Source organism: Tachypleus tridentatus, chromosome 9 (assembly GCF_004210375.1).
Source record: "Tachypleus tridentatus isolate NWPU-2018 chromosome 9, ASM421037v1, whole genome shotgun sequence".
Taxonomy (NCBI): domain Eukaryota; kingdom Metazoa; phylum Arthropoda; class Merostomata; order Xiphosura; family Limulidae; genus Tachypleus; species Tachypleus tridentatus.
This window is the reverse complement of record NC_134833.1, coordinates 157,371,730-157,396,991: the sequence shown is the minus strand read 5'-3', so window position 1 is coordinate 157,396,991 and position 25,262 is coordinate 157,371,730. Positions and strand designations below refer to the sequence as shown.

The 25,262-nt window shown below is 34.5% G+C and overlaps 1 protein-coding gene across 1 annotated transcript; it reads right to left on the bottom strand.

Annotated features, from left to right (window-relative positions):
* Positions 1-1,183: 1,183 nt before the first annotated feature.
* LOC143226760 (constitutive coactivator of peroxisome proliferator-activated receptor gamma-like) lies at positions 1,184-4,158 on the bottom strand. Its single transcript, XM_076458148.1, has 3 exons — positions 4,119-4,158; positions 1,974-2,180; positions 1,184-1,416 (listed from the first exon to the last, which is right to left on the bottom strand). The coding sequence occupies exons 2-3, from the start codon at positions 2,139-2,141 to the stop codon at positions 1,342-1,344; spliced, it is 243 nt and encodes an 80-aa protein (XP_076314263.1). The 5' UTR covers positions 2,142-2,180; positions 4,119-4,158; the 3' UTR covers positions 1,184-1,341.
* Positions 4,159-25,262: the final 21,104 nt, after the last annotated feature.

Here is a 25,262-nt window from a genome sequence, read left to right as displayed (position 1 = left end):
GTGTTTGTGAAACAAAACAAAACTCAACATACTAAGAAACCAAATAAACACAACCATAAAACTATGCTCACCAGATAAAATTAATGACGAATTTTTAACATTGTAGTAAAATTTGCACCACTAACGCCTGACTTTTATTTACCGAAATTACTTTACTTAGCTGTTAGTTCGGTATTCACCCTCAATTATAGCAAATTATAAAATAAATTTAATATTTAAGTGAAATTTAATATTTATTTTATATCGGTAAGACTTTAATTTTGCAACGTACTCCCTCTTCAGTCGCGCCCTCTATGTGTTTAGTTCATACATGAGTATAGATAGTACTGTCAGTTGAACCGAAAACTCTTGCTACATGACACGATAGGTTCCAAACACTAGTCATTGACAGAAATCAATGTTTAATAGCGTGCAATACATAGTTAACACGAGATTGTCCACAGTCTCAAAGTAAAGTAAAACATTTATTCTGCCATCTGCTGCTGATAGAAAAAAACCTGAGCTAGAATGTTTATCACACACAAACACACCTTGTTAAAGAATCATGTGATCGGATTGTTTACGATAAATGTTCGCCCTCTATTGATAACTTTTGTCCCTACTGCTTTATTTTAATATTATTTTATTAAATTTGATTATTTAATTAAGTTCATATATATTATTAACAATAATACTCGTGGGTTGCGACAAAAGAAGATTTCTCTTTAATTCGTCTCTTTAGTTTCATCATTATGTTCAGCTAAAGATGAGATCGTAATTTTAACACATTAATCTTAATTTTACATTTCTTCTAGTTTGTTCTGTATAAATATTCCACATCACATGCTATTTTACAGACACCAGTTTTGTTATCGTTTTGTACCATTAAATCAGTAAACTGTCTTTTAGTTATATTAAAACTGTGACTAACCTTGTTTATCAGTCTACGTATTTTGACTAGGTAAAAACCGATCACAGCATATGAATTATTCCTCCATCACATTAAAGATTGCTAGCTTATTTTTATACGATATTCCACTGTATTACCGCTTCTCCTTTGAAGAAATCAGTGCTATTTGTCTTCTAAAATGTACAGTTAAACACATTGATGGAAACACACACAAAAACTGTATAATAAGTTTTGTTTTATTCAGAAATTAGAAAACAAATCACAGAGAATGATTTATAACGCACACACTGACTGCTACTACAGTTATAACATGCTCACAACAAAATCTATTCCACAAGGATTCTTCCAGGTCTTCTGAGATAAAAGCATATCAAAAATTTCAAAAGTGAAACAATAAATGGTCCACAGTCCAGACTTCTTGTCAGCTACAGACCCCAAGACACCAACAGTGGTTACTGGCAATTTGCTAGCAGTGTTCCAGTTGTGGTAACGGACCACAGTTGTTGAAATGTTTCCACAGCTTGTGCCTTAATAACATGCAAAAACATTCCAGAAACAAGTTTTACACAGAACAACAGAAAATAAGATGTGTTATGTTCTATCAAATGAAAAGAATATACTAGGATTTATAGGTTTCATTAGAACCCTTTTTGAATCACCATATGGTAATATAAACTAATTTAATATTCTACAGTAGATAAATTGTTTAATGATCCTGTATGTATGTTACAAATTTCTGGTTTTCCACCAGAGTTGAAATTGAAAATATCATAAATACTAAATGCAATGTCTCAACATAAGTTAATTTAGGTTGTTGTATTATAAGAGGCCTAGCTGTATTTCTTTCATTTGCTGACATAAGCTGTATTAATAAGTCTTGAATAAGCAGTCCACAGCAGAGGGTACAACTAATCAGAAAATATATCAAAACCTCTAACATCATACATGATATTTTAAATTTTACCTCTGGTGAAAAAGAAACCTGAATAACATATATACAGAACCCTTAAAATAATACACTGTTAAGCCACCATGTTTGTAAGTAAATCACATTAGTTTTTTAAGTGGGTATACATGTTCTGACCTTGTACTCCAAAAGTTGCTCCAGAGAGGTTCTTCTTTTAGCTTGAAGATACAGCATATGAAACAATTTTCCATCAAAAAACATCCAAGGCATACTGTACACCAATGGATATGGCTCACCACATAAGCTGAGGACCATGCTCATTGTGGAAACTCCTCGAATAAACATTGAGGCTAGCTGAACTGCTCGACTGTCCACGTAGGAAACCTAGGGGTGAAGAGTAACCTTTTTAAAGGGTTATTATATGATTACCTGAAGGTAACTTACCACAATGAAGCCCTTTAATACTTTATTACCACACTGAGTACTAATATGAAAACAGATTCATGCCATTGTCAACACAAAGTTTCATCATAACACAGACTCTTCACTTTGTGACATTGTGAACAAATACTAACTTCACCACTTTTTGTGGTTATACTGGTACTGTCCTTCTTATTTTACCCTACGCAACCAGTTTTGTGAGTTATATTGTACATTTAAATTTACTGCTCATACAACATCTGAAGACAACCACTGTATTAGAAAAATAAAACTGTCTTAGTTGAAGCTGACTTCTACCTTAGTTAAATTTATATTTGTGTCTCTTAGTTTTATTTCACCATTCCCTTTACAATTTTAAAAACCTCAATCAGATTTCTTTTAATTCATTTTTTTTTCCAAGAGAAAATTTTAAACATTAATATCTCGTTATATGATAGCCCCTCCATCACAGGCATCATCCCTAGTAATTCTTCTCTGAACCCTTTTAAAAAATTCAATGCCCTTCCTAAGGTAAGGAACCCAAGACTGAACACAATACTCCAAATGTGGCCTAATCAGTGATCTAGGCAATCAAATTGTAACCTCTTTAGACTTGTATTTAGTATTTCTTTACATACAATTTAAAATCCTATTTGCCACTACTTGGATGGCATAAGAGACTGATCAACCATTACATCAAGATCCCTTTCTCTCATAACACTGTTAAGGTTATTCCCATCTACCTTATATTTATAACTGAAATTATGATAACCCACATGCAATATATTATATTTATAATAATTAAAAACCCATCTGTCATTTATTTACCAAACTCACTCAATGATCTAAATCCTTTTGTAAATCAGTAGCATCCTCTTCACAGTTAGCAACACTTAAGACGTAGATATCATCTTCAAATTTAAGTAATTTATTGACTAATCTTTTATCTGTATCATTGATATAAATAAAAATAAGCAAATGTCCTAAGACTGAGCCCTTAGGTATCTCACTTGTGATATTATTTCAGTTTGACTAAAATCCATTTACATATAACAACCCTCTGGTTTCTTCCATCTGATAACATAATGTATCTTCCACACCTACAGAGTTTTTTGGTTTTTTTACAAGCTTCCTTGTCAAAGGCTTTCTGAAAATCAAATACACCAAATCTATATCCTTATCCTCATCTACACACACAGTAATATTTTCAAAGAACGTTAAACAAAACCACACTGACTATCCAATAAAATTCCAAAATTTGTTAAATGGCTTTGCAAGGCCTTTTATCAGACTTTCCAAAACTTTTCCCACAAATGATGCAAGACTAATAGACCTATACTTACCAGGACAATTTTTACCACATCCCTTATAAAGAGGAGTTACATTGGCTAACTTCCAATCTTTTAGTGCCTGCCCACTATTCAGGAACTTACAAAAATAGTAGCAAGTGGCTCACATATTCAATCCTTTTTTAACCAGCTCAGAATCAGATTACCATGCACATATGTGAATTGTGGAATGTTTTATTTAATCAACAATAGATTACTAACCTATAAAGGAAACACAATAGCTAACCAATATTGAGACATGACCAATCACTGCACATGTAGTTTTACTTTCAACCCAGAAACTAAAATCTCCCATCCTGAAGAATATAACAACCTGGTTACTTTTTTAAAAATAAAGTTGTGTTAATGACAACTACATGATTTATTATTTTATACCATTTTCACTGCATAACTACTGGGAATGAGACAAAATGCAAGTACCTTACAGTAGAATTTTACCTTTTTCACAGACTGAAAATTGAACTGCAAAATACAGTATTTTGGAAAACTAAAATGTAATAAAAAAGTTACAATCTTTAAGCTAATTAAAATGATAAAAACTGCTAAGACTTACTTGGACATTAGCCAAGCATTCCAGTGACCTTGCAGAAGGTGATACAACGAGCCAAGAAACCGCCAATTCAAAAGGTTTCAGATTTACCCCCAAAGGCTGGGTTAGCAAATAGTTTAATACACAGCAAAGAGTAACGTAAGGTGCTGGAAGCTGTTGGAGCTTCAGAGTTGGAATGGACACACCTATGCAGGCCACAAATGTCTGCCATCTCAGTGATACTTGGGCAGCACTAAAGCTTGGTTCTGCATCCTTCCAAAGGTCGTCCAAGGTTGGAAGTCCACCTATTGGAAATTCAGCTATTAGTTACAAAAACAAATACACAAATATATGCATCTTAATAATATTGACAAAGGCAGTAAAACTCTTGGATAACATTTAAAATAAGCTATTGACATTACTTTAAATAAAGGTCCAAAGATAGAGCTTTTGAGTGGATTGTTTGCTTTTATCTGGCTTTCTTACGATGTTTCGACTACTTCTGTGGCCATCATGTGGTAAATGTTTCTATTTTTCTTGAGATTACTATTGATGTTTAAACTCCTGCAAAAGTACTCCCAAGACTTCTGCAATTTTCAGACAAATAATACAGAAGATATACCGAGAAAGAACATCACACTTTAATTAATATAAAAACATAATGATAAACCTGAATCTCACCAACAGCAGATTCATAAAATAAGAACAAAAAATTAAAGTATAACACTGATGCAAAAAAAAGCAGGGCTTGTTTTATTGGAATACAAACAATAGTGGCAACACAATAACCATCGACATCCATAGGTGCTTGGATTCTTTTAATTGATCCAGGTTTGTTTGGCTTCAGGAAATATTGGTGAGAACTAGATTTCAATGCCAAACCCTGGGGTTTTATACATTTTTCTGGATATTCTTATGATACCTCAAATATCTCTTCAGGTTCAGTTGCCAAGTAGGTCCTTCACCCAACTGGTTCAAGGAGTCAACAGTGAAACAGCATCAGATGTTGACCAGATGCCTATTTGCAAGTATCTCTCCATTTTGTTGACCACTACAAGACCACAGTGCAGTAAACAAACTTTCTATAGCTTGTCTCTCTCCTATGACAGCAGTTGTTTATATAAACAACTGATGTTTCAATGAATCACTGTATCCTATTAGACATGATACATGAGAATTCCTTATTTCGGGCAGCTGTCTTTATGATGCTTCCGTAATATCCTTGTTAAGATGCTTAACTCTTGTTGCAACTTTTGAAACACATGGGAAATTTCTTCTCTAGAAAGGATTTATAATGTTTATAAAACAATGCCTCAGATGCTTCACATTTTAGATACCTAGTGTTTTGATCCAAAAATGAGTTCAGGTGAAATCCTCAATTAATAATGCAAAACAAATCTCTTTTATGCCATAACTCAGTGCAAAGAGATAGTAATACTTTATTCATTAAATAATTGATAAATTTATATAAATATTCAATTGTGCAACTGTAAACCACATGTGCAACTGGCAGGACAGTTCTACTGGGTTCTGTAAATGTAATTTTGTAAACCAAATGTGCAATTGGTTGGATAATCACATTAAATTATCTTCTAAATATGAACCACATGTGCAACTGTTTGGACAATTCCACTGGATTCTGTAAATGTAAACCAAATAACTGATGGTATGACAGAGGTACTGGTATATGAAATTAGATTTGCTTTGTAATAGAAAACGTTACTGTGCTGGTTACTAGTCAGGGCGGTACAACATCTAAGCCAAAACCTTTATGAATGCAGGTTGCTATGTTAGATAGTGATACTGACTGGTACATATAGCCTATACATTTATATAGCAACTAGTGACAAGCAAACACACAAAACAAAACCCACTGATGTAAAGGAGTTTCTACATCACATGATCTTTGTATAACAGAAACTAATAATGAATTTCAGCAACTAACCACTGACAGAGAAAGTGAAACAAAAAACAAAATAAAACCAAAACCATTCGTGATAAGGAGAGATCCACTTGAAGTAAAATGTATCTCAAGATGGCTGATATGGGTATTAAATTTTTTATTAATGAAGCAGATAACAACATTACGAACTTTTAAGGTCATCTTTAGGTTAACAAAGAATCTAAGAAGGTCGAAATGATGTTCTATACTTCATTTAACTAAAAGTTTTAATACCCATACCAGTCTCTTGAGATATATTAACACAAAAATCACTGATGAACACGGGTTTCTACTCCAAATTGTAGTACACATAAATAACAGAAACCTATAAATAACCGAGTACTTCAGTACCTAATGTCTAGAAACGAAACAGGACATCTGAATAATCTAACTGATTGAAAATAATACCTGTGAAAGACACTTCTGACTCCAGTGAATGAAACACACTTTTGATAAAATATGAAGTTACTTACTAGTTTACTTCAGCAATACCGAAATATGGGAAAACTGCAGCTAAGTTCTGAAATATCCTAATAAATGTCTTTGTTCTTATTTATGTTACTGTCAACATATGGGTTCACGTTTCAAGTTAGTCAACGCTGCCAAGGCCATGTGACCATAGACGTAACTCCCAATTTCAGCATTTGACAGTTTTTAGAAGAAAACATGAAGAAAGAAAATGAATTCGGTGAACCAACGTTGATGTTGCGTTATAGAAATGCCATTTTGACTGTGTTGCTGTGATATATGGTGCTCACGTGATGAAACTGACGACTTTAAATGCACACGTGCGCTTCCAACCACACAATAGAAAAGAAAATATCTGAAACATGACCCCTCGGTTTTTTTTGCAGTAGAAAAGAAGCTAGCCACGTGGAAAATACAAACCACTAATCTCTTATGTGTGACTTCCCAGTTGTGTGATTTGTAGCAAAATGAATAAAAGAAGAGAAAACTACAAGGTCAAGAAAACACGACCAACAAGGTTTTGCAAGGCTTTAAAAAATAAGTCGTCTTGTTTCATTTTAACAAGTTGAAATAAAACAAACTAGCCCACAGTTGGATTGTTGTTTTTTCATACAAACAAGACAGTATATAATATTTTGTTTCAGGTACTAAATATATACTGTTTGTCTTTCTCGGTGCACATAATGTTATGGGATATCTGCTCTCTGTCCTTATTAAATGAAACTGAGAAATCGTGTTTTAAGAATGTTTTACGTCCACGTTTCGATACTGTAAAACTGTTTCTGGAAGTATGAATGGTAACAAACAGTATACACGTAGGGAAAAGTTAATCAAGCAGGTCCATCTCTACAATGGTTCCCATATTGATAGCACTTCAGGATGGTAAACTGAACAATTTGCGATAATTATATTTAAGAATTAATGACGTCTGTGACAGAAGGTTTTAATCATTAAAAATCTACTCAAGTGTTTGTCTTTACCGTACAGTTTTATCCCTTTTTATCGAGAATTCGAACACTGCTGCAACAGATATTGTTAAATATGCCCACTAGATGGCGAAAGCGGCGTCAAAGACGAACTTTAGGTTACCCGACCAAAATATGATCGAACATTTTATCGTGGATATTTTGAATCATATTAAATTTTGCAGATGCTTTATGAAAACATTTTTGACAAAGATGGAATATTCATACTAGCAAGACATGCTTCCGTTTATTAAACATACTAAAAAACATAGACTGTTCTATCCTACTCGTATATCCAAAACACACAACATTTTCCCCAATGACATTTATCATAATAAAAATATCAACTGCTTATTTTCACATTTCTCATGCTTACTGTGTCACGAACAACACAAATAGCCACACAGCTACTTTTAAGCAACAATACATTTCCCAATTCTGTAGTAACAATACCACTCGGTTGTCTTTGTTTCGTATTCAATAACCATAACGATACAGTATAGGAAATTTGTGAATGTTCGATTACATTTTATGATACCGTTCTTTCATAATAACGTTTCATTTAAAATACTTTTATATGCTGTACTTATTAAAACAAAGACAAAACGATGTATTTTACGACAAATATACGTATCTATTAAAAGCTGAAAAACACCGGCGTATTTTGGCAAAATGAAAGATAAAACCTTTATTGTTAGTTACAGCCGATAAGTTTTTGAAACACGGGTACCATCATCAGGGCTACTGTCTACAGTGTTGACTTAATTTATATTGTTGTAACTGAACATATACTAACACTGCAGACACTAACCCTGATACTAGTGTCCATATTGTTAACTTATATTGTTGTAACTGAACATATACTAACACTGCAGACACTAACCCTGATACTAGTGTCCATATTGTTAACTTATATTGTTGTAACTGAACATATACTAACACTGCAGACACTAACCCTGATACTAGTGTCCATATTGTTAACTTATATTGTTGTAACTGAATATATACTAACACTGCAGACACTAACCCTGATACTAGTGTCCATATTGTTAACTTATATTGTTGTAACTGAATATATACTAACACTGTAGACACTAACCCTGATACTAGTGTCTATATTGTTAATTTATATTGTTGTAGCTGAATATATACTACACTGTAGACACTAACCCTGATACTAGTGTCTATATTGTTAATTTATATTGTTGTAGCTGAATATATACTAACACTGTAGACACTAACCCTCATACTAGTGTCTATATTGTTAATTTATATTGTTGTAGGTGAATATATACACTGTAGACACTAACCCCGATACTAGTGTCTATATTGTTAATTTATATTCTTGTAGCTGAATATATACTAACACTGTAGACACTAACCATGATACTACTGTCTATATTGTTAATTTATATTGTTGTAGCTGAATATATACTAACACTGTAGACACTAACCCTGATACTAGTGTCTATATTGTTAATTTATATTGTTGTAGCTGAATATATACTAACACTGTAGACACTAACCCTGATACTAGTGTCTATATTGTTAATTTATATTGTTGTAACTGAATATATACTAACACTGCAGACACTAACCCTGATACTAGTGTCTATATTGTTAACTTATATTGTTGTAACTGAATATATACTAACACTGTAGACACTAACCCTGATACTAGTGTCTATATTGTTAATTTATATTGTTGTAGCTGAATATATACTAACACTGTAGACACTAACCTGATACTAGTGTCTATATTGTTAATTTATATTGTTGTAGGTGAATATATACTAACACTGTAGACACTAACCCTGATACTAGTGTCTATATTGTTAATTTCTATTGTTGTAGGTGAATATATACTAACACTCTAGACACTAATCCTGATACTAGTGTCTATATTGTTAATTTCTATTGTTGTAGGTGAATATATACTAACACTGTAGACACTAACCCTGATACTAGTGTCTATATTGTTAATTTATATTGTTGTAGCTGAGTATATAGTAACACTGTAGACACTAACCCTGATACTAGTGTCTATATTGTTAATTTATATTGTTGTAGCTGAATATATACACCTGCAGACACTAACCCTGATACTAGTGTCTATATTGTTGTAGGTGAATATATACTAACACTGTAGACACTAACCCTGATACTAGTGTCTATATTGTTAATTTATATTGTTGTAGCTGAGTATATAGTAACACTGTAGACACTAACCCTGATACTAGTGTCTATATTGTTAATTTATATTGTTGTAGCTGAATATATACACTGCAGACACTAACCCTGATACTAGTGTCTATATTGTTGTAGGTGAATATATACTAACACTGTAGACACTAACCCTGATACTAGTGTCTATATTGTTAATTTATATTGTTGTAGGTGAATATATACACTGTAGACACTAACCCTGATATTAGTGTCTATATTGTTAATTTATATTGTTGTAGTTGAGTATATAGTAACACTGTAGACACTAACCCTGATACTACTGTCTATATTGTTAATTTATATTGTTGTAGCTGAATATATACTAACACTGTAGACACTAACCCTGATACTAGTGTCTATATTGTTAATTTATATTCTTGTAGCTGAATATATATTAACACTGTAGACACTAACCCTGATACTAATGTCTATATTGTTAATTTATATTGTTGTAGCTGAATATATACTAACATTGTAGACACTAACCCTGAAACTAGTGTCTATATTGTTAATTTATATTGTTGTAGCTGAGTATATAGTAACACTGTAGACACTAACCATGATACTAGTGTCTATATTGTTAATTTATATTGTTGTAGCTGAATATATACACTGCAGACACTAACCCTGATACTAGTGTCTATATTGTTAATTTATATTGTTGTAGCTGAATATATACTAACACTGTAGACACTAACCCTGATACTAGTGTCTATATTGTTAATTTATATTGTTGTAGCTGAATATATACTAACACTGTAGACACTAACCCTGATACTAGTGTCTATATTGTTAATTTATATTGTTGTAGGTGAATATATACTAACACTGTAGACACTAACCCTGATACTAGTGTCTATATTGTTAATTTATATTGTTGTAGGTGAATATATACTAACACTGTAGACACTAACCCTGATACTAGTGTCTATATTGTTAATTTATATTGTTGTAGGTGAATATATACTAACACTCTAGACACTAACCCTGATACTAGTGTCTATATTGTTAATTTATATTGTTGTAGGTGAATATATACCAACACTGTAGAGACGAACCCTGATACTAGTGTCTATATTGTTAATTTATATTGTTGTAGCTGAATATATACTAACACTGTAGACACTAACCCTGATACTAGTGTCTATATTGTTAATTTATATTGTTGTGGCTGAATATATACTAACACTGTAGACACTGACCCTGATACTAGTGTCCACATTGTTAACTTATATTGTTGTAGGTGAATATATACACTGTAGACACTAACCTTGATACTACTGTCTATATTGTTAATTTATATTGTTGTAGCTGAATATATACTAACACTGTAGACACTAACCCTGATACTAGTGTCTATATTGTTAATTTAAATTGTTGTAGGTGAATATATACTAACACTGTAGGCACTAACCCTGATAATAGTGTCTATATTGTTAATTTATATTGTTGTAGCTGAATATATACTAACACTGTAGACACTAACCCTGATACTGGTGTCTATATTGTTAATTTATATTGTTGTAGTGAATATATACTAACACTGTAGACACGAACCCTGATACTAGTGTCTATATTGTTAATTTATATTGTTGTAGCTGAATATATACTAACACTGTAGACACTAACCGTGATACTAGTGTCTATATTGTTAATTTATATTGTTGTAGGTGAATATATACTAACACTGTAGACACTAACCCTGATACTGGTGTCTATATTGTTAATTTATATTCTTGTAGCTGAATATATACTAACACTGTAGACACTAACCCTGATACTATTGTCTATATTGTTAATTTATATTGTTGTAGCTGAATATATACTAACACTATAGACACTAACCATGATACTAGTGTCTATATTGTTAATTTATATTGTTGTAGGTGAATATATACACTGTAGACACTAACCCTGATACTAGTGTCTATATTGTTAATTTATATTGTTGTAGGTGAATATATACTAACACTGTAGACACGAACCCTGATACTAGTGTCTATATTGTTAATTTATATTGTTGTAGGTGAATATATATACACTGTAGACACTAACCCTGATACTAGTGTCTATATTGTTAATTTATATTGTTGTAGGTGAATATATACTAACACTGTAGACCCTAACCCTGATACTAGTGTCTATATTGTTAATTTATATTGTTGTAGCTGAATATATACTAACACTGTAGACACTAACCCTGATACTAGTGTCTATATTGTTAATTTATATTGTTGTAGCTGAATATATACTAACACTGTAGACACTAATCCTGATACTAGTGTCTATATTGTTAATTTATATTCTTGTAGCTGAATATATACTAACACTGTAGACACTAACCCTGATACTAGTGACTGTATTATCGAAATTAGGGGGCTGTAATTAATAATAAAGATTTTACCTTTCATTGTGTCAAAAACGTTTGTTGTTGTTGTTGTTTTGTTTACTTTCAGTATAGTCGTACAATCTACCTGAAAGGATACTACACGTTTTACAGGCTGGAAAGAGTAGTGTTTAACAAATTTATAAAAAAGGATTGGCATACCACGTGCATAGAATTATAGTCTTACAAAACGTTTCATTTTAAACTGTTCCACTTTATGGTGAAAACAAAGTAAATAAGTACAAGTTCCCTGTTAATAGGTACTGAAAATAAAGCACTTTTAACGATTTATCTTAGGCTACTCTTTTATCAAGTGGGATTTACCGTACATTATAATACCTCCACAGCTGAAAGGGCAAGCATGCTTGGTGGGACGGGGATTCGAACACAGAATGCGAGTCAAGCAACTTAACAACAACCAAGGTTAAACAATATTTTTTTCATTATTCTTTACAAAGATATTACAAATTTGGCCTTAAAGATTCTCCTAGAAATTAAACATTTTTTATTCGCTTTTATTGAAATCTATTCTATTAAAAAGTACTTTTTTCTCCAGTATTTTTCTTAAATAAACTATTATAAAATATTTTTTCTCCAATATAGTTCTTAAATAAATTATAAATATTTTTTCTCTAGTATTGTTCTTAAATAAACTATTATAAAATATTTTTTCTCTAGTATTGTTCATTTCTAAGACATGCTATTTTAATAATTTAACAAATGTAGATTAATGAGCTAAAAAGAACAAGTGCTGACAGCCGTGGGCATACCTGACCTCTCCAACCCAACACGAAATTTCTGGACTGCAATGAAGAAACAATTCTTTGACGTAGACAAGTTCGGTGACATTCCGGCCCTTCGGGCTGATTTAGGGACTCAACGCATAATGATTAAATCTCAAGTTAATTACACATTTTCCGCTAAATTATGTTCTCTCAGTGCGGTAGAAAATGGAACTAAATTGGCCCCATAGTGGGAAATCTCGAGGGTGATCAGTCGGCCATATATATCTATTATTCTGGGGAATTTCAGCGTTAACCTGGCCAGTCACCACGTGAAGTTACACTCATTTAAAGATTGAAAAAATTATTAAAATAATTTATAATTGCACTGTTATTATTACTTTGTAATTATGCATACTATTCTTTACATGCTAAAATGCTGTCGAGGAAAAAAATTTTTGTCCTATAAATTAAAGTATAATTTACACACTGTAAAAAACGGTAAGTTGCATACAATACAGACACAAGAGTGAAAACAAAGGTAACGCATCTCTTTGTTGAGTTACGAACTTCCACGATGACACGTAAATTCGACACGTCAGCTCAACTATATCGTACGTTACATTTCATAATATTGCATTCAGTCTTGGATACCAAACACACACTCGTTCTTACACGTATTTATGGTAAAGCTATTAAAGCGTGGACTGCTTTATAGAGAGAAGGTAGTGAGGCAATAGCCAATAGGTTGACTGGTACTTTTATAACGCACTCAAACTCTATGGAGTCGAAGTTGGATCGTTAGCTCCAAAATCCAGAGCTCTACATCAAGACCAAGACACGCCCTGTAACAGTTTCTTACAGATACTTAACCTGCAATCCTTCACATTATAGCATTTACTCCTAGATACATACCTCACATTTGTTGAACGTAGGTTTCTTGGAGATTCCTACCCCACGTTCCTTTATAATGCAGCCTTTACTCCAGGAATACTTAACCTACGTTCCTTTATAATGCAGCCTTTACTCCAGGAATACTTAACCTACGTTCCTTTATAATGTAGCCTTTACACCAGGAATACTTAACCGACGTTCCTTTATATTGCAGCCTTTACACCAGGAATACTTAACCTACGTTCCTTTATATTGCAGCCTTTACACCAGGAATACTTAACCTACGTTCCTTTATATTGCAGCCTTTACACCAGGAATACTTAACCTACGTTCCTTTGTAATGTAGCCTTTACTCCAGGAATACTTAACCTACGTTCCTTTATATTGCAGCCTTTACACCAGGAATACTTAACCTACGTTCCTTTATAATGTAGCCTTTACACCAGGAATACTTAACCTACGTTCCTTTATAATGTAGCCTTTACTCCAGGAATACTTAACCTATGTTCCTTTATAATGTAGCCTTTACACCAGGAATACTTAACCGACGTTCCTTTATATTGCAGCCTTTACACCAGGAATACTTAACCTACGTTCCTTTGTAATGTAGCCTTTACCAGGATATTAACCTACGGAATACTTAACCTACGTTCCTTTATATTGCAGCCTTTACACCAGGAATACTTAACCTACGTTCCTTTATAATGTAGCCTTTACACCAGGAATACTTAACCTACGTTCCTTTATAATGTAGCCTTTACACCAGGAATACTTAACCTACGTTCCTTTATATTGCAGCCTTTACACCAGGAATACTTAACCTACGTTCCTTTATATTGCAGCCTTTACACCAGGAATACTTAACCTACGTTCCTTTATATTGCAGCCTTTACACCAGGAATACTTAACCTACGTTCCTTTATATTGCAGCCTTTACACCAGAATACTTAACCTACGTTCCTTTATATTGCAGCCTTTACACCAGGATACTTAACCTACGTTCCTTTATATTGCAGCCTTTACACCAGGAATACTTAACCTACGTTCCTTTATATTGCAACCTTTACACCAGGAATACTTCATCTACGTCATGTAGCATTTACTCCAGGAATACTTAATATAATAATGTTTATTATGTAATAATAATGTAATGTAATAACATTATTATTACATTCTAATGTAATAACAGGACTTGACAGCCACTGTTAAAGCTAAACTACTTTTGTCTAACCAAATAACAGGACTTCACAGTCACTGCTAATGCTAGGCTACTTTTGTAGTTGTCAGTTACTGTTAAAAGTCTCTGTTAGAGTTAGAATAATTTTGTCTAACCAAATAACAGGAGCTGACAGGCGCTGTTAGAGCGTTTTGTGACAGCACATAGCAAACCATGAAGCGCCAAATTTACGAACCGGATATCTGACTACTTGACGCCCAGTCTAAACCCCAGAATGAGAAACTATTTAAATGAATGAAATCAGAATTCCGACCTATGTAGCCTAAAGTCACGAACCAACATCCTGGTAAATGAAACAACAAATGGAAAATACAATAATTGTTAGTACTTTCTCTGATGCACTTTCTGCATTCACTCTATACACACGAAAATCTGTATTCTTATGATCTTTTTATAATAAAAATACACTCTCATCATCTGTCTTCAAAAGTTAATGCAATCTTTATAAAGAAAATTTAAACAACGAAATATATTCCAGATACCAGAATTTCCCGATAAGTTCACGGCCCAACCTTAAAACGAAAACTGGAGTGTATGCCTTTTTTCCGAATAAATATTAAGTTTGAACCTTTTCATAAATAAACAACCCATAACTTTACGAGTTTATTTTGTGTGTGATGTGGAATTTATGAAAGAAAGATTTGTTTGTTTTGGAATTTCGTGCAAAGCTACATGAGGGCTATCTGCGCTAGCCGTCCCTAATTTAGCAGTGTAAGACTAGAGGGAAGGAAGCTAGTCATCATCACCCACCGCCAGCTCTTGGGCTACTCTTTTACCAACGAATAGTGGGATTGACCGTCACATTATAACGCCCCACGAACATGTTTGGTGCGACGGGGATTCGGACCCGCGACCCTCAAATCACAAATCGAACGCCTTAACCTTCCTGGCTATGCCGGGTATTTGAAAGGAAGAAGTGAACAGTGTTAAACGTTACAAAGAAAATCCAACTTCGTGAACCAGTGTTTTGTACAAAAAAAACCAAAAACAAGAAATCCACCAGCACATGAAAGCACCATTAGGAGAGGGTGATCCGACATATTAACCAATGAAAAAATGGTGGTGCTGAGTTTAAGTGCGGTAGACAATTACGTGAATATAATTCGAGGTCAAATTGGCCCTCGGCATCGGACATAACATAAATTATAGATAAAGTTCATGATATTGTTACATATGATAGAAGCATTACTATTAAGAAGCTAGTTGAAGAAGTGACGATCGACAGATGCACTGTAGCAAGCACTTTGAGTGACAGTTTGGACACTATTTAGGTTAGTACCGGTGTAGTAAGCACTTTGAGTGACAGTTTGGACACTACGTAGGTTAGTACCAGTGTAGTAAGCACTTTGAGTGACAGTTTGGACACTATTTAGGTTAGTACCGGTGTAGTAAGCACTTTGAGTGACAGTTTGGACACTATTTAGGTTAGTACCGGTGTAGTAAGCACTTTGAGTGACAGTTTGGACACTATTTAGGTTAGTACCGGTGTAGTAAGCACTTTGAGTGACAGTTTGGACACTATTTAGGTTAGTACCGGTGTAGTAAGCACTTTGAGTGACAGTTTGGACACTATTTAGGTTAGTACCGGTGTAGTAAGCACTTTGAGTGACAGTTTGGACACTACGTAGGTTAGTACCAGTGTAGTAAGCACTTTGAGTGACAGTTTGGACACTATTTAGGTTAGTACCGGTGTAGTAAGCACTTTGAGTGACAGTTTGGACACTATTTAGGTTAGTACCGGTGTAGTAAGCACTTTGAGTGACAGTTTGGACACTATTTAGGTTAGTACCGGTGTAGTAAGCACTTTGAGTGACAGTTTGGACACTACGTAGGTTAGTACCAGTGTAGTAAGCACTTTGGTGACAGTTTGGACACTATTTAGGTTAGTACCGGTGTAGTAAGCACTTTGAGTGACAGTTTGGACACTATTTAGGTTAGTACCGGTGTAGTAAGCACTTTGAGTGATAGTTTGGACACTACGTAGGTTAATACCAGATGAATTCCAAAACTGTTGCCACCTGAGCAGAAAAGGATCCAAGCTGTCGAAAGGCAACGTCTATTCCAAAAGATTTCAACAGATTAGTTTGAATTTGTACCACACATGACAGACCATTGGAACATGTATGTTAATATTAAGATGTTACGTTTATAAATCGTTTTCATATTATATACACACACAAGACTCTTTAGCGTACTGTGCTTCTTTAAACAAATATGGGTTCACCACTTCGACCCAGAGATGACAATGGAATCGCACAGTTTCAATACCTCAGAAAGTCACAGCCTTCTGCTATGAAGATCGTAGCATCAGTTATTTGGGATGCAAACAGCGTTTTATGAGTTGATTATTTGGAAAGGAGTCAAACAATTACAGATCACTACATAACTTAATCAACTATTCTTTGTTAAGAAATCAAACAATGAAGAGACCACAAACCGAATGTTATTTTGAATGTTATCTATTATGTTGGTTTCAAATTACCTCCCCTACCCACCCAGTTTAGTTCCAAATGACTTTTCTCTTCCCTAACTATAAAATCTTTCTCAAAGGTCGAAGTTTCCAGTGCTAATGATCTTGTACATATCATCTAGTCATGGAATGATGACCATAAAGAAGAGTTCCTCCAGAAGGATATAAAGGCCTTAGAACATCAATGGCTCAAGTGTACAGACTCAGGAGGAAATTATGTTGACAAATAAATCACAGTTGAACCAGTGTCTCGCTTTTCTTTACAGGTAGGGCCACGAACTTTTCGGACACACCTTGCCAGTGTGAGTGATCTTCGAGAGCAGACGTCTCAGAAGAAAGTGGAAATGTATCTGTACCTCATACTAAACCTCATCGGCCATCGATAAACAGTGGACAACATTCTCTGTTTACTAACTCATACAACAAGTTTGTTATTAGTGTGCAAAAATACGGAAGACCCATGAACGGACACTCGATAACAGTCAATGCTAACTTCGGTTTGGATCAGAACTTTAGTTCTTCACAAAGTGAATTTTGAAAATAAAACCAGAATATATTATTTCTGTGAAACAATTAGTTGATCTTTCCGGCACAAAACAGCTGTCCCTCAAACAGCCGATTTTACACAGAATACCCAACATGTTCAAACTTTTTTCATACTGTCCAAACCTTTATCTATATTGTGAAAGGTAAAGGAAGATTATGCCATAATTTGTTCCTGCAGTGTGTAAATGAAGCCTATACACGCACGCACACTCGTGTCTACCCCCTCACAACATCAATCAATACCTAGCCCGATACATAACAGCCCACTAGTGGATATACCTTACGTAAAGTTGTATAGAAGTTACACAATATTGAACCATAAGCCACTAGAATTAGTGATTAAAACTGTAAGTCAGTAGATCTGGTGATTAGCTTCATGGGAAACGGAACGTGAATCTGACAAGAACCAATAACGTTGAATAATAAAACATCGCGATTCGTCCGATAGTCAATAGAATAACTTGCACATGTTCAGCTGGTGGTTTTCTCACGCACAATTTACGACGCTTTTCAATTCGGAACGTGCCATAGGAAGTACTACCGATTGTTTAGTCATCAGTTACTGTGCGTGTGAATGCCACGAGACACGCTATGCAACGATATCAATTTCATATTGAAACACAAATGGCCGTGAAATAACCGCTTGCATTTCGATTACCAGACAGACAATGTTGTTTTTTTACGATATGCAATCCACGCTTGAAGTAAAAATGGCTCGAGCGTGAAATAACTCTTACACGAACAATAATTCTGACGTTATAGGAATAAAACAACACCGGTATCAACTTTCACCACTGTTATTATGGTTTTATTATATAATAATAAATTGCGCCGTAATTCATTAGAACGAACAACTCTGTTGCTGTGAAGAACCGCACAAATAAATATCTCTAAGTTTGATCACCTATGTAATATATTTTCACAAACAACCGACACTCTCTCAAGTGACACCTGTAATTCAAACTCGGACAAGCAACTCAAACTCATCCAGGTTACACAGCATTAAAACAAGAGTTTCGTACACATTTCCATTACTGGAAATTTTGAGGATTATTATTTGTATCCAGTACATGTGATTGAACTTTCTTTTCCACGCATATCTACAGGATAAAGCACATTATAGTTTAAACTAGCTATCCAAAGGATTATCAAACTTGCATAACTACAACGAAAATTCTAGGTAACTGTACTGCAATAGGTTCATTCAAAGACACCTTGACGTAACGTTTATTTGAATCAGCAGCATATTAACTCGTGCGCGCGCGTCTTTATACTGAGTCGTTAAAAACGCGTCTATGTTATTTACACAGAATGCCAAGGTGTCTATTTCAGTTGAACTAGCCTCGCACGATCCACACAGTATGAAAGGCTAAGCATAAATAAACCAATCACAAAACAAACAATTGTATAAGCAAATTATTAGATTTAATCTCCTCGATATATTATATTTCCGCAAAAGTCTTTAAAAACGAGTTTGATGAAAATGGCTTAACAGGATTGAGTTTGGTGGCATGATATCCAATTAACGATATCCCGATATCAATAATCTATAACAAAAACGTTTATTACTTGGGTGTAGGATCTTGTGTGTTGGTTTTTCTCTGCTGGTCACGTAGCTCCTTCACTGTTGAAACCACGTTTTCACAACTTCGTAAAACTGAATCACCACATTCGTTGTTGAAGCCTATCTCCTCGTGCCACGTGCGTCACAAGACAGTAACAACGACACCAAAGACACAACGGTTAATCTGTTAACGGTACGTTAACCAATAACTAAACGAGAAAAATAAAACAAAATGGCCGAACAATCAACAACATATTATACACCAATCTTGTACATAAACAGGAATGCGAAACTGACAAAATAACACGTCTTCACTAACACGCAGAGAGTTGCACGTTTGGTTCGAGAAACAAACGCTCGAGCTATATGTTGAAGCCAGTTTGTTTTTCACAAAATGCTAAACCCATCACCACCTGTTTCCTCCCACTGAAACTTCTTCCAAATCGTTTTGATAAAATGCAAACCGGGATGAAGGATCATGTCGTATTCGTCCACAAGAACGATTGTTAGATGTTCACGTTCTTATGACGAAGATCTATGGTCTATTAAGTACCTCAAATACCATTCAACGATTGTTAGACGTTCAAGTTTTATACGACGATCAGTGGTCTATCAGGTACCTCAAATACCTTTCAACGATTGTCATATGTTCATGTTTCGAAGTATGGAGATCTACAGTCTATTAGGTACCTCTAATACCAATCAACGATTTTTAAACGTTCGTATTTTGTACAACGGAGATCTGTAGTTTGTTAGATACACTACCATTCACGACGGGTAAATATTAACTTAGTTTCTTGAAACTATCTGCTCAACAATTACAGAGAAATAGCTGGGGTACCCGTACCCTGGACGGTTTAATTTGGTTTATTTTGAGTCTTGCGCAAAGCTACACGAGGGCTACCTGCATTAGCAGTTTCTAATTAGCAGGTAATACTTGAGGGAAGGCAGCTAGTCATCACCACCCACTGCCAACTGTTGGGCTACTCTTTGATGTGACAGGGATTCAAACCAGCGACCCTCAGATTATGAGTCGAGTGCCTTAACCACCTGGCCATGCCGGGCCACCCTGGACGGAAGTTATGTAAATTCATAATTAATGAAAGGCTATCTTAGGAAACAATAAGGTACTTCTCTTTTATATAATTTAAAAGAAAAACCAAACTGCCATAAAACAGCAAAACACAAAATGTGAAACAGTAAATTTCTATGTATTTCTTCGTAGCCTAACAATCCTTCATGCCAAGGGGGCGAAGTAGTGGTAAAAAAAAAACAATAACAAGCAAAATACAAAATTGAGAATTTGTGTGTATTTCCCCATGAGCCTAATGAACCTTCATAGCAAGTTTGAGGATCCATCCACATCTTACGAAGTATTTACGTGGACACACAACAGACAGAGTTGATAGACAGTACTATTATATTTATATAGATGGTACCAGTACATTAGATCCGCGTGGGACGTGTATTACTAACGTCACATCTGCACCCTGAGAATGGAGAAAAATAAAGTTTTCCGTGATGGGAAACGGGAAAATCGTGATTTCTATTGTAAATCTACATGTACACAAGATAAATATTTCGCAAGGTGGGGGCTACACATTTCGTAATAAAAAAGTTTTTCCAGTATCATATGAGCAAGAGTTTCGTGAAAGTACGATGCAAATTAGATACACTTCCACAGGGGCCCCAAAAATGTTTCTCTTTCAAGAGTAAATAAAGGTAATTAAGAGTCCCTCTTGTGACGTTATTTTAATATTTACCGAGTGACAACATACTACTCTTTAATAGTGGAAGTGGTTAAAACATATGAAGCCTCCGGGGGACCTTTGGCCCCTTTCGGGAAATAATGATGGATCACCGGTATTTGGTCAAACAGGAATTTTAAACCAGCAAGTACCTTTAAATCATTCAGGGGACCCAGGTAGCTAGACAAGGAGTCGTATTCGCTGCTCTGTAAAACTTGACCACCTGCTTACCAATATCCACACTGTAAAACGTGACTATTTGTTTAGAAGCTTTCAGTCTGTAAACTTGACCATCTGTTTAGCAGTATCCAAGTCTGTAAATTTGATCATCTGTTTAACAGTATCTGATCTGTAAAACTTGAGTATCTGTTTATCAATTTCCAAGTCTGTAAAACGTGACCACCTGTTTATCAAATAATCAGTTTGTAAAACGTGAACACCTATAATTATCTTGTAAAGATTAATCATCTGTTTATATGACCACTGAGCCATTGTAGTAATTTTTTTTTAAGAAACGTGGTTTTACTTTCCCACCGAGTGTGGCCTAGTGATTACTGCACAAGGACTGGGAACCATAGCCCCACGTTGTCGTAAATATAGGCTCTGCATTTACGAAATGAAAGAGTGAAGACCAAATCCCATTACTGGGTCATACAAAAACAGCTTAAGTGTTGGCGGAGGGTACTGTTAACTAGCTTCCTTCCCTCCAGTGTTTTAGTTTGAAAATTAGGAACGACTTTGCACAAATATCCCTTGTGTGGCTTTGAGCGAAAAAAATCTCATCCACAAGAGATAGAAGCTAGAGAAGGTTGCGATATAATGGGTTATTGTATCTCTTAATATGTCTACCTGGCCTTTTAAGTTCGTTCTACCTCTAATGCTAATAATTACCTTTTATTTACTGTACGATGATTTAAAAACTGACAATAATCAACTAACGACAGGTTGTCACCCAGTTTCCTTAATACAACATTACCTTATATATGCCTAATTATAATATACATCATTATTTATTGCCTCTTTTAGTATTGTTTAAGGTAACTCGCATGTGAGCGGTCAGAAACCGATGTTCTCATAACAATAATACCCAGGTTTAACATACCATCAAACACGGTTAGCTCATCTTATCTATTAAATATATTTCTCAGCTGGCGTGGTCTGTTTTTCAAACACCGATCGGCGACAGTCCGTCACAGCCACCTCTTCATGGCGTGAGATTTTATTAAAACAAACAAAAACTGACAGGATATGCAAACACAAATATTAATGTTTTTCCATTGTTGTTGGATTTTGGTTGTTCATGTCAGTATACGGAGGTTGCGGGTTGGTTCCTGGAATTTAAAAGGGTGAGAAATGCCGTTAGGGTGTATGTAACAGAAGAAATACTAAGAACAAGGCAAATATGCTGAAAACAACCCCGCCATTTGTACTGGAGTTTTCGTTTTTATTTTTATTATTATTATTATTTTATTATTAGCTGCTTGTAACAACTTCTCGTACATTCAACGGCCCAGCATGGCCAGGTGGTTAGTGCGCTCGACTCACAATCTGAGGGTCGCGGGTTCGAATCCCCATCACACCAAACATGCTCACTCTTTCACCCGTGAGGCTATTATTAGGTAGCGATAAATCCCACTATTCATTTGTAAAAGAATAGCCCAAGAGTTGGCGGTGGGTGGTGATGACTAGCTGCATTTTCTTTAGTATTACAAGATAAATTGGGAACGGATAGCGCAGATAGCCCTCGTGTAACTTTGCGTAAAATGTATAAAATGAAATATTATAAACCTGCATATTTATTGAAACACTTCCGCTTTCTAACTCCCTACACCATTGAATTATATGAATGATCACAAATGGACCTCACAATGTTATCGACTTGTGTACCTTAAATATAACATTATAAACATACTAGTGTTTACGTAATACGACAAACACGCATTAGGCCTACAGGAGTAACTGTTTTTTACGTTCAGTTTTAGGAATATCGACCTTTCAGACTTTTGACTTCGGAATGTCGGGCTGTATGTAACCTCTGTATGGCTTCGTAAACTCTCTAAATTCTTTATATTAGGGCTTACCTAAGTTATTTTAACTTGTTGGAAACTGAAATCTACCAAGAAACAGACTTGAAAGTGAGTTCAGTCTCTCGCATCAACACAATGTAGATTTAACGAGTCGTGGATAAAACAACGCTGTGTTACATGGTGTTATTTAACCCCGTTTCACAACGTTTTTTTTTTTTTTTTTTTAAACCGTATTATGTAGACTGGTCCAAGGTTTCACCAGACGACAGCAGGTGACACTGCGACCACGGTATATTTTGTAAAGTATCCAAGAAATCTGTTAACCCTTATAAATGTACGATCTTTCTTTATAGTAGCAATCTCACTCTGTTAAATCTATAATATGTTTAGAGAAAGTCTTTGTGCTGGGTAGTGGTTTTATCCGAATCCAAGAAGAAAAAAAGGCGGGAAATTTCGTGTAAACATAATTATAATTAAGTTGTGTTCCGCATCGGGCTATCTGTGGTGTCCACGGAGTGGAATCGAATCCCTGATTTTAGCGTTGTAAGTTCGTATACTTACCGCTGTCCCAGCGGGGGGATTGCATACCTAGAATTTATAAATTAAATCTACAATGACTGCTAAATAGTGACGTATTAAAAAAACGTAATATTGTTGAAGTTGTGGTGGTAAAACAACTTCAATATTATCCAAACAAACCATTATTTATTATTCAAAATACTTTTAAAATGTGTATGTGTGTTGTCAATGTGTAGAAGTCGTGTATTGTCAGTTAATAACCGTTTTAATTTTTGTGTTTAATTAATTTAATTATTTATGGTATTTAAATAAAATGTGATTTTATTTCACTTCATCATCTTCCATTCACCTGTATCTGAAGGTGACGTTTCAGTTAAAACTAGCACCGAAACGAAATACTAAGTTTCAAGGTCATGGTACGTGTTGAATTAAGAAATAAAAAAATAAAAAAGCGACTACTGTTTAAATAAACATATATTAACCACTCAACCCTAATTAACTCTGTCATGTCTGCGAGTTTAGAATTTTGGATCGCAATGACAAGAGGGTATTATCCTTCAAATTTCCCAAAATTTCTCGGTTTCAAGTTTCATACAAATTCGAAAATTCTAAATCATGTTCTTCTTGTTTTTATTATGACTATGTATCTAAAAACAAACTGACACAAGGAAATACACGTACAAATCTGGCAGTGAAAGAGTTAGCAACAGATCTCGTAGTCTAAATATATTTTTCTTTCAAAGGCAAAAACGGATATTTTTTACTCTTCGAGACTTTAAATTTGTCTATGTTAATATCTAAAACATTAAAATTACAAAATTATTTTGCCATTTAAAATAGAAATAAATATAATTAAATACCTCCACCCTACACACACATGAAAAGTGAAAAATATCTTAATATTCGAGAACTAAAGTCCTAAAGCTCTGAAACTGTGCACGCCATTTTCTTCATAGTAGTAGTACGAATAAGGCTTAATTAACTCGAATTCAGGTTAATTACTAGCCTTTTAGCGCATCGACGAGTGTTTGTATGCATAAAAGCAATTTGGTGTGGCTTAAGAAGCAGATGGCTAGACCTAAACACTGAAATCACCCAACGTTCACTACACAGCTCACAACTCACCATAACGTAAACAGAGCTATTTAGTTAGGCCTAACTGTTTACTGACACTTTTATAAAACTCATCCATTTATTTACTTGTTTCTGAAGCAAATAAAAAGCTGATAGTTGTGAAACAATATACTTTTCAATCGACGGTAACCAGTTTTGACGAAACCCGTAATAATATGCCAATGAAAAAAAAAATGCTTCAGTGTTTTCACGCAACGCTACATAAAAGCACTTACATTTCCCTAACATTGAAGTGATAGACTAATGGGAATCATGCTAGTGAACGACACATGCCATGCCAACTCCTGGGCCACTTTTGTTTCATTCAAAAGCACCTGATT

Excerpts from the sequence above, each read along its gene's own strand:
- LOC143226760 (XM_076458148.1), bottom strand. The coding sequence starts at position 2,141 with ATGTTTATTCGAGGAGTTTCCACAATGAGCATGGTCCTCAGCTTATGT. Across the intron at positions 1,417-1,973 it reads AGCAACTTTTGGAGTACAAG|GCACAAGCTGTGGAAACATT; the intron begins GTCAGAACATGT and ends CATGTTATTAAG.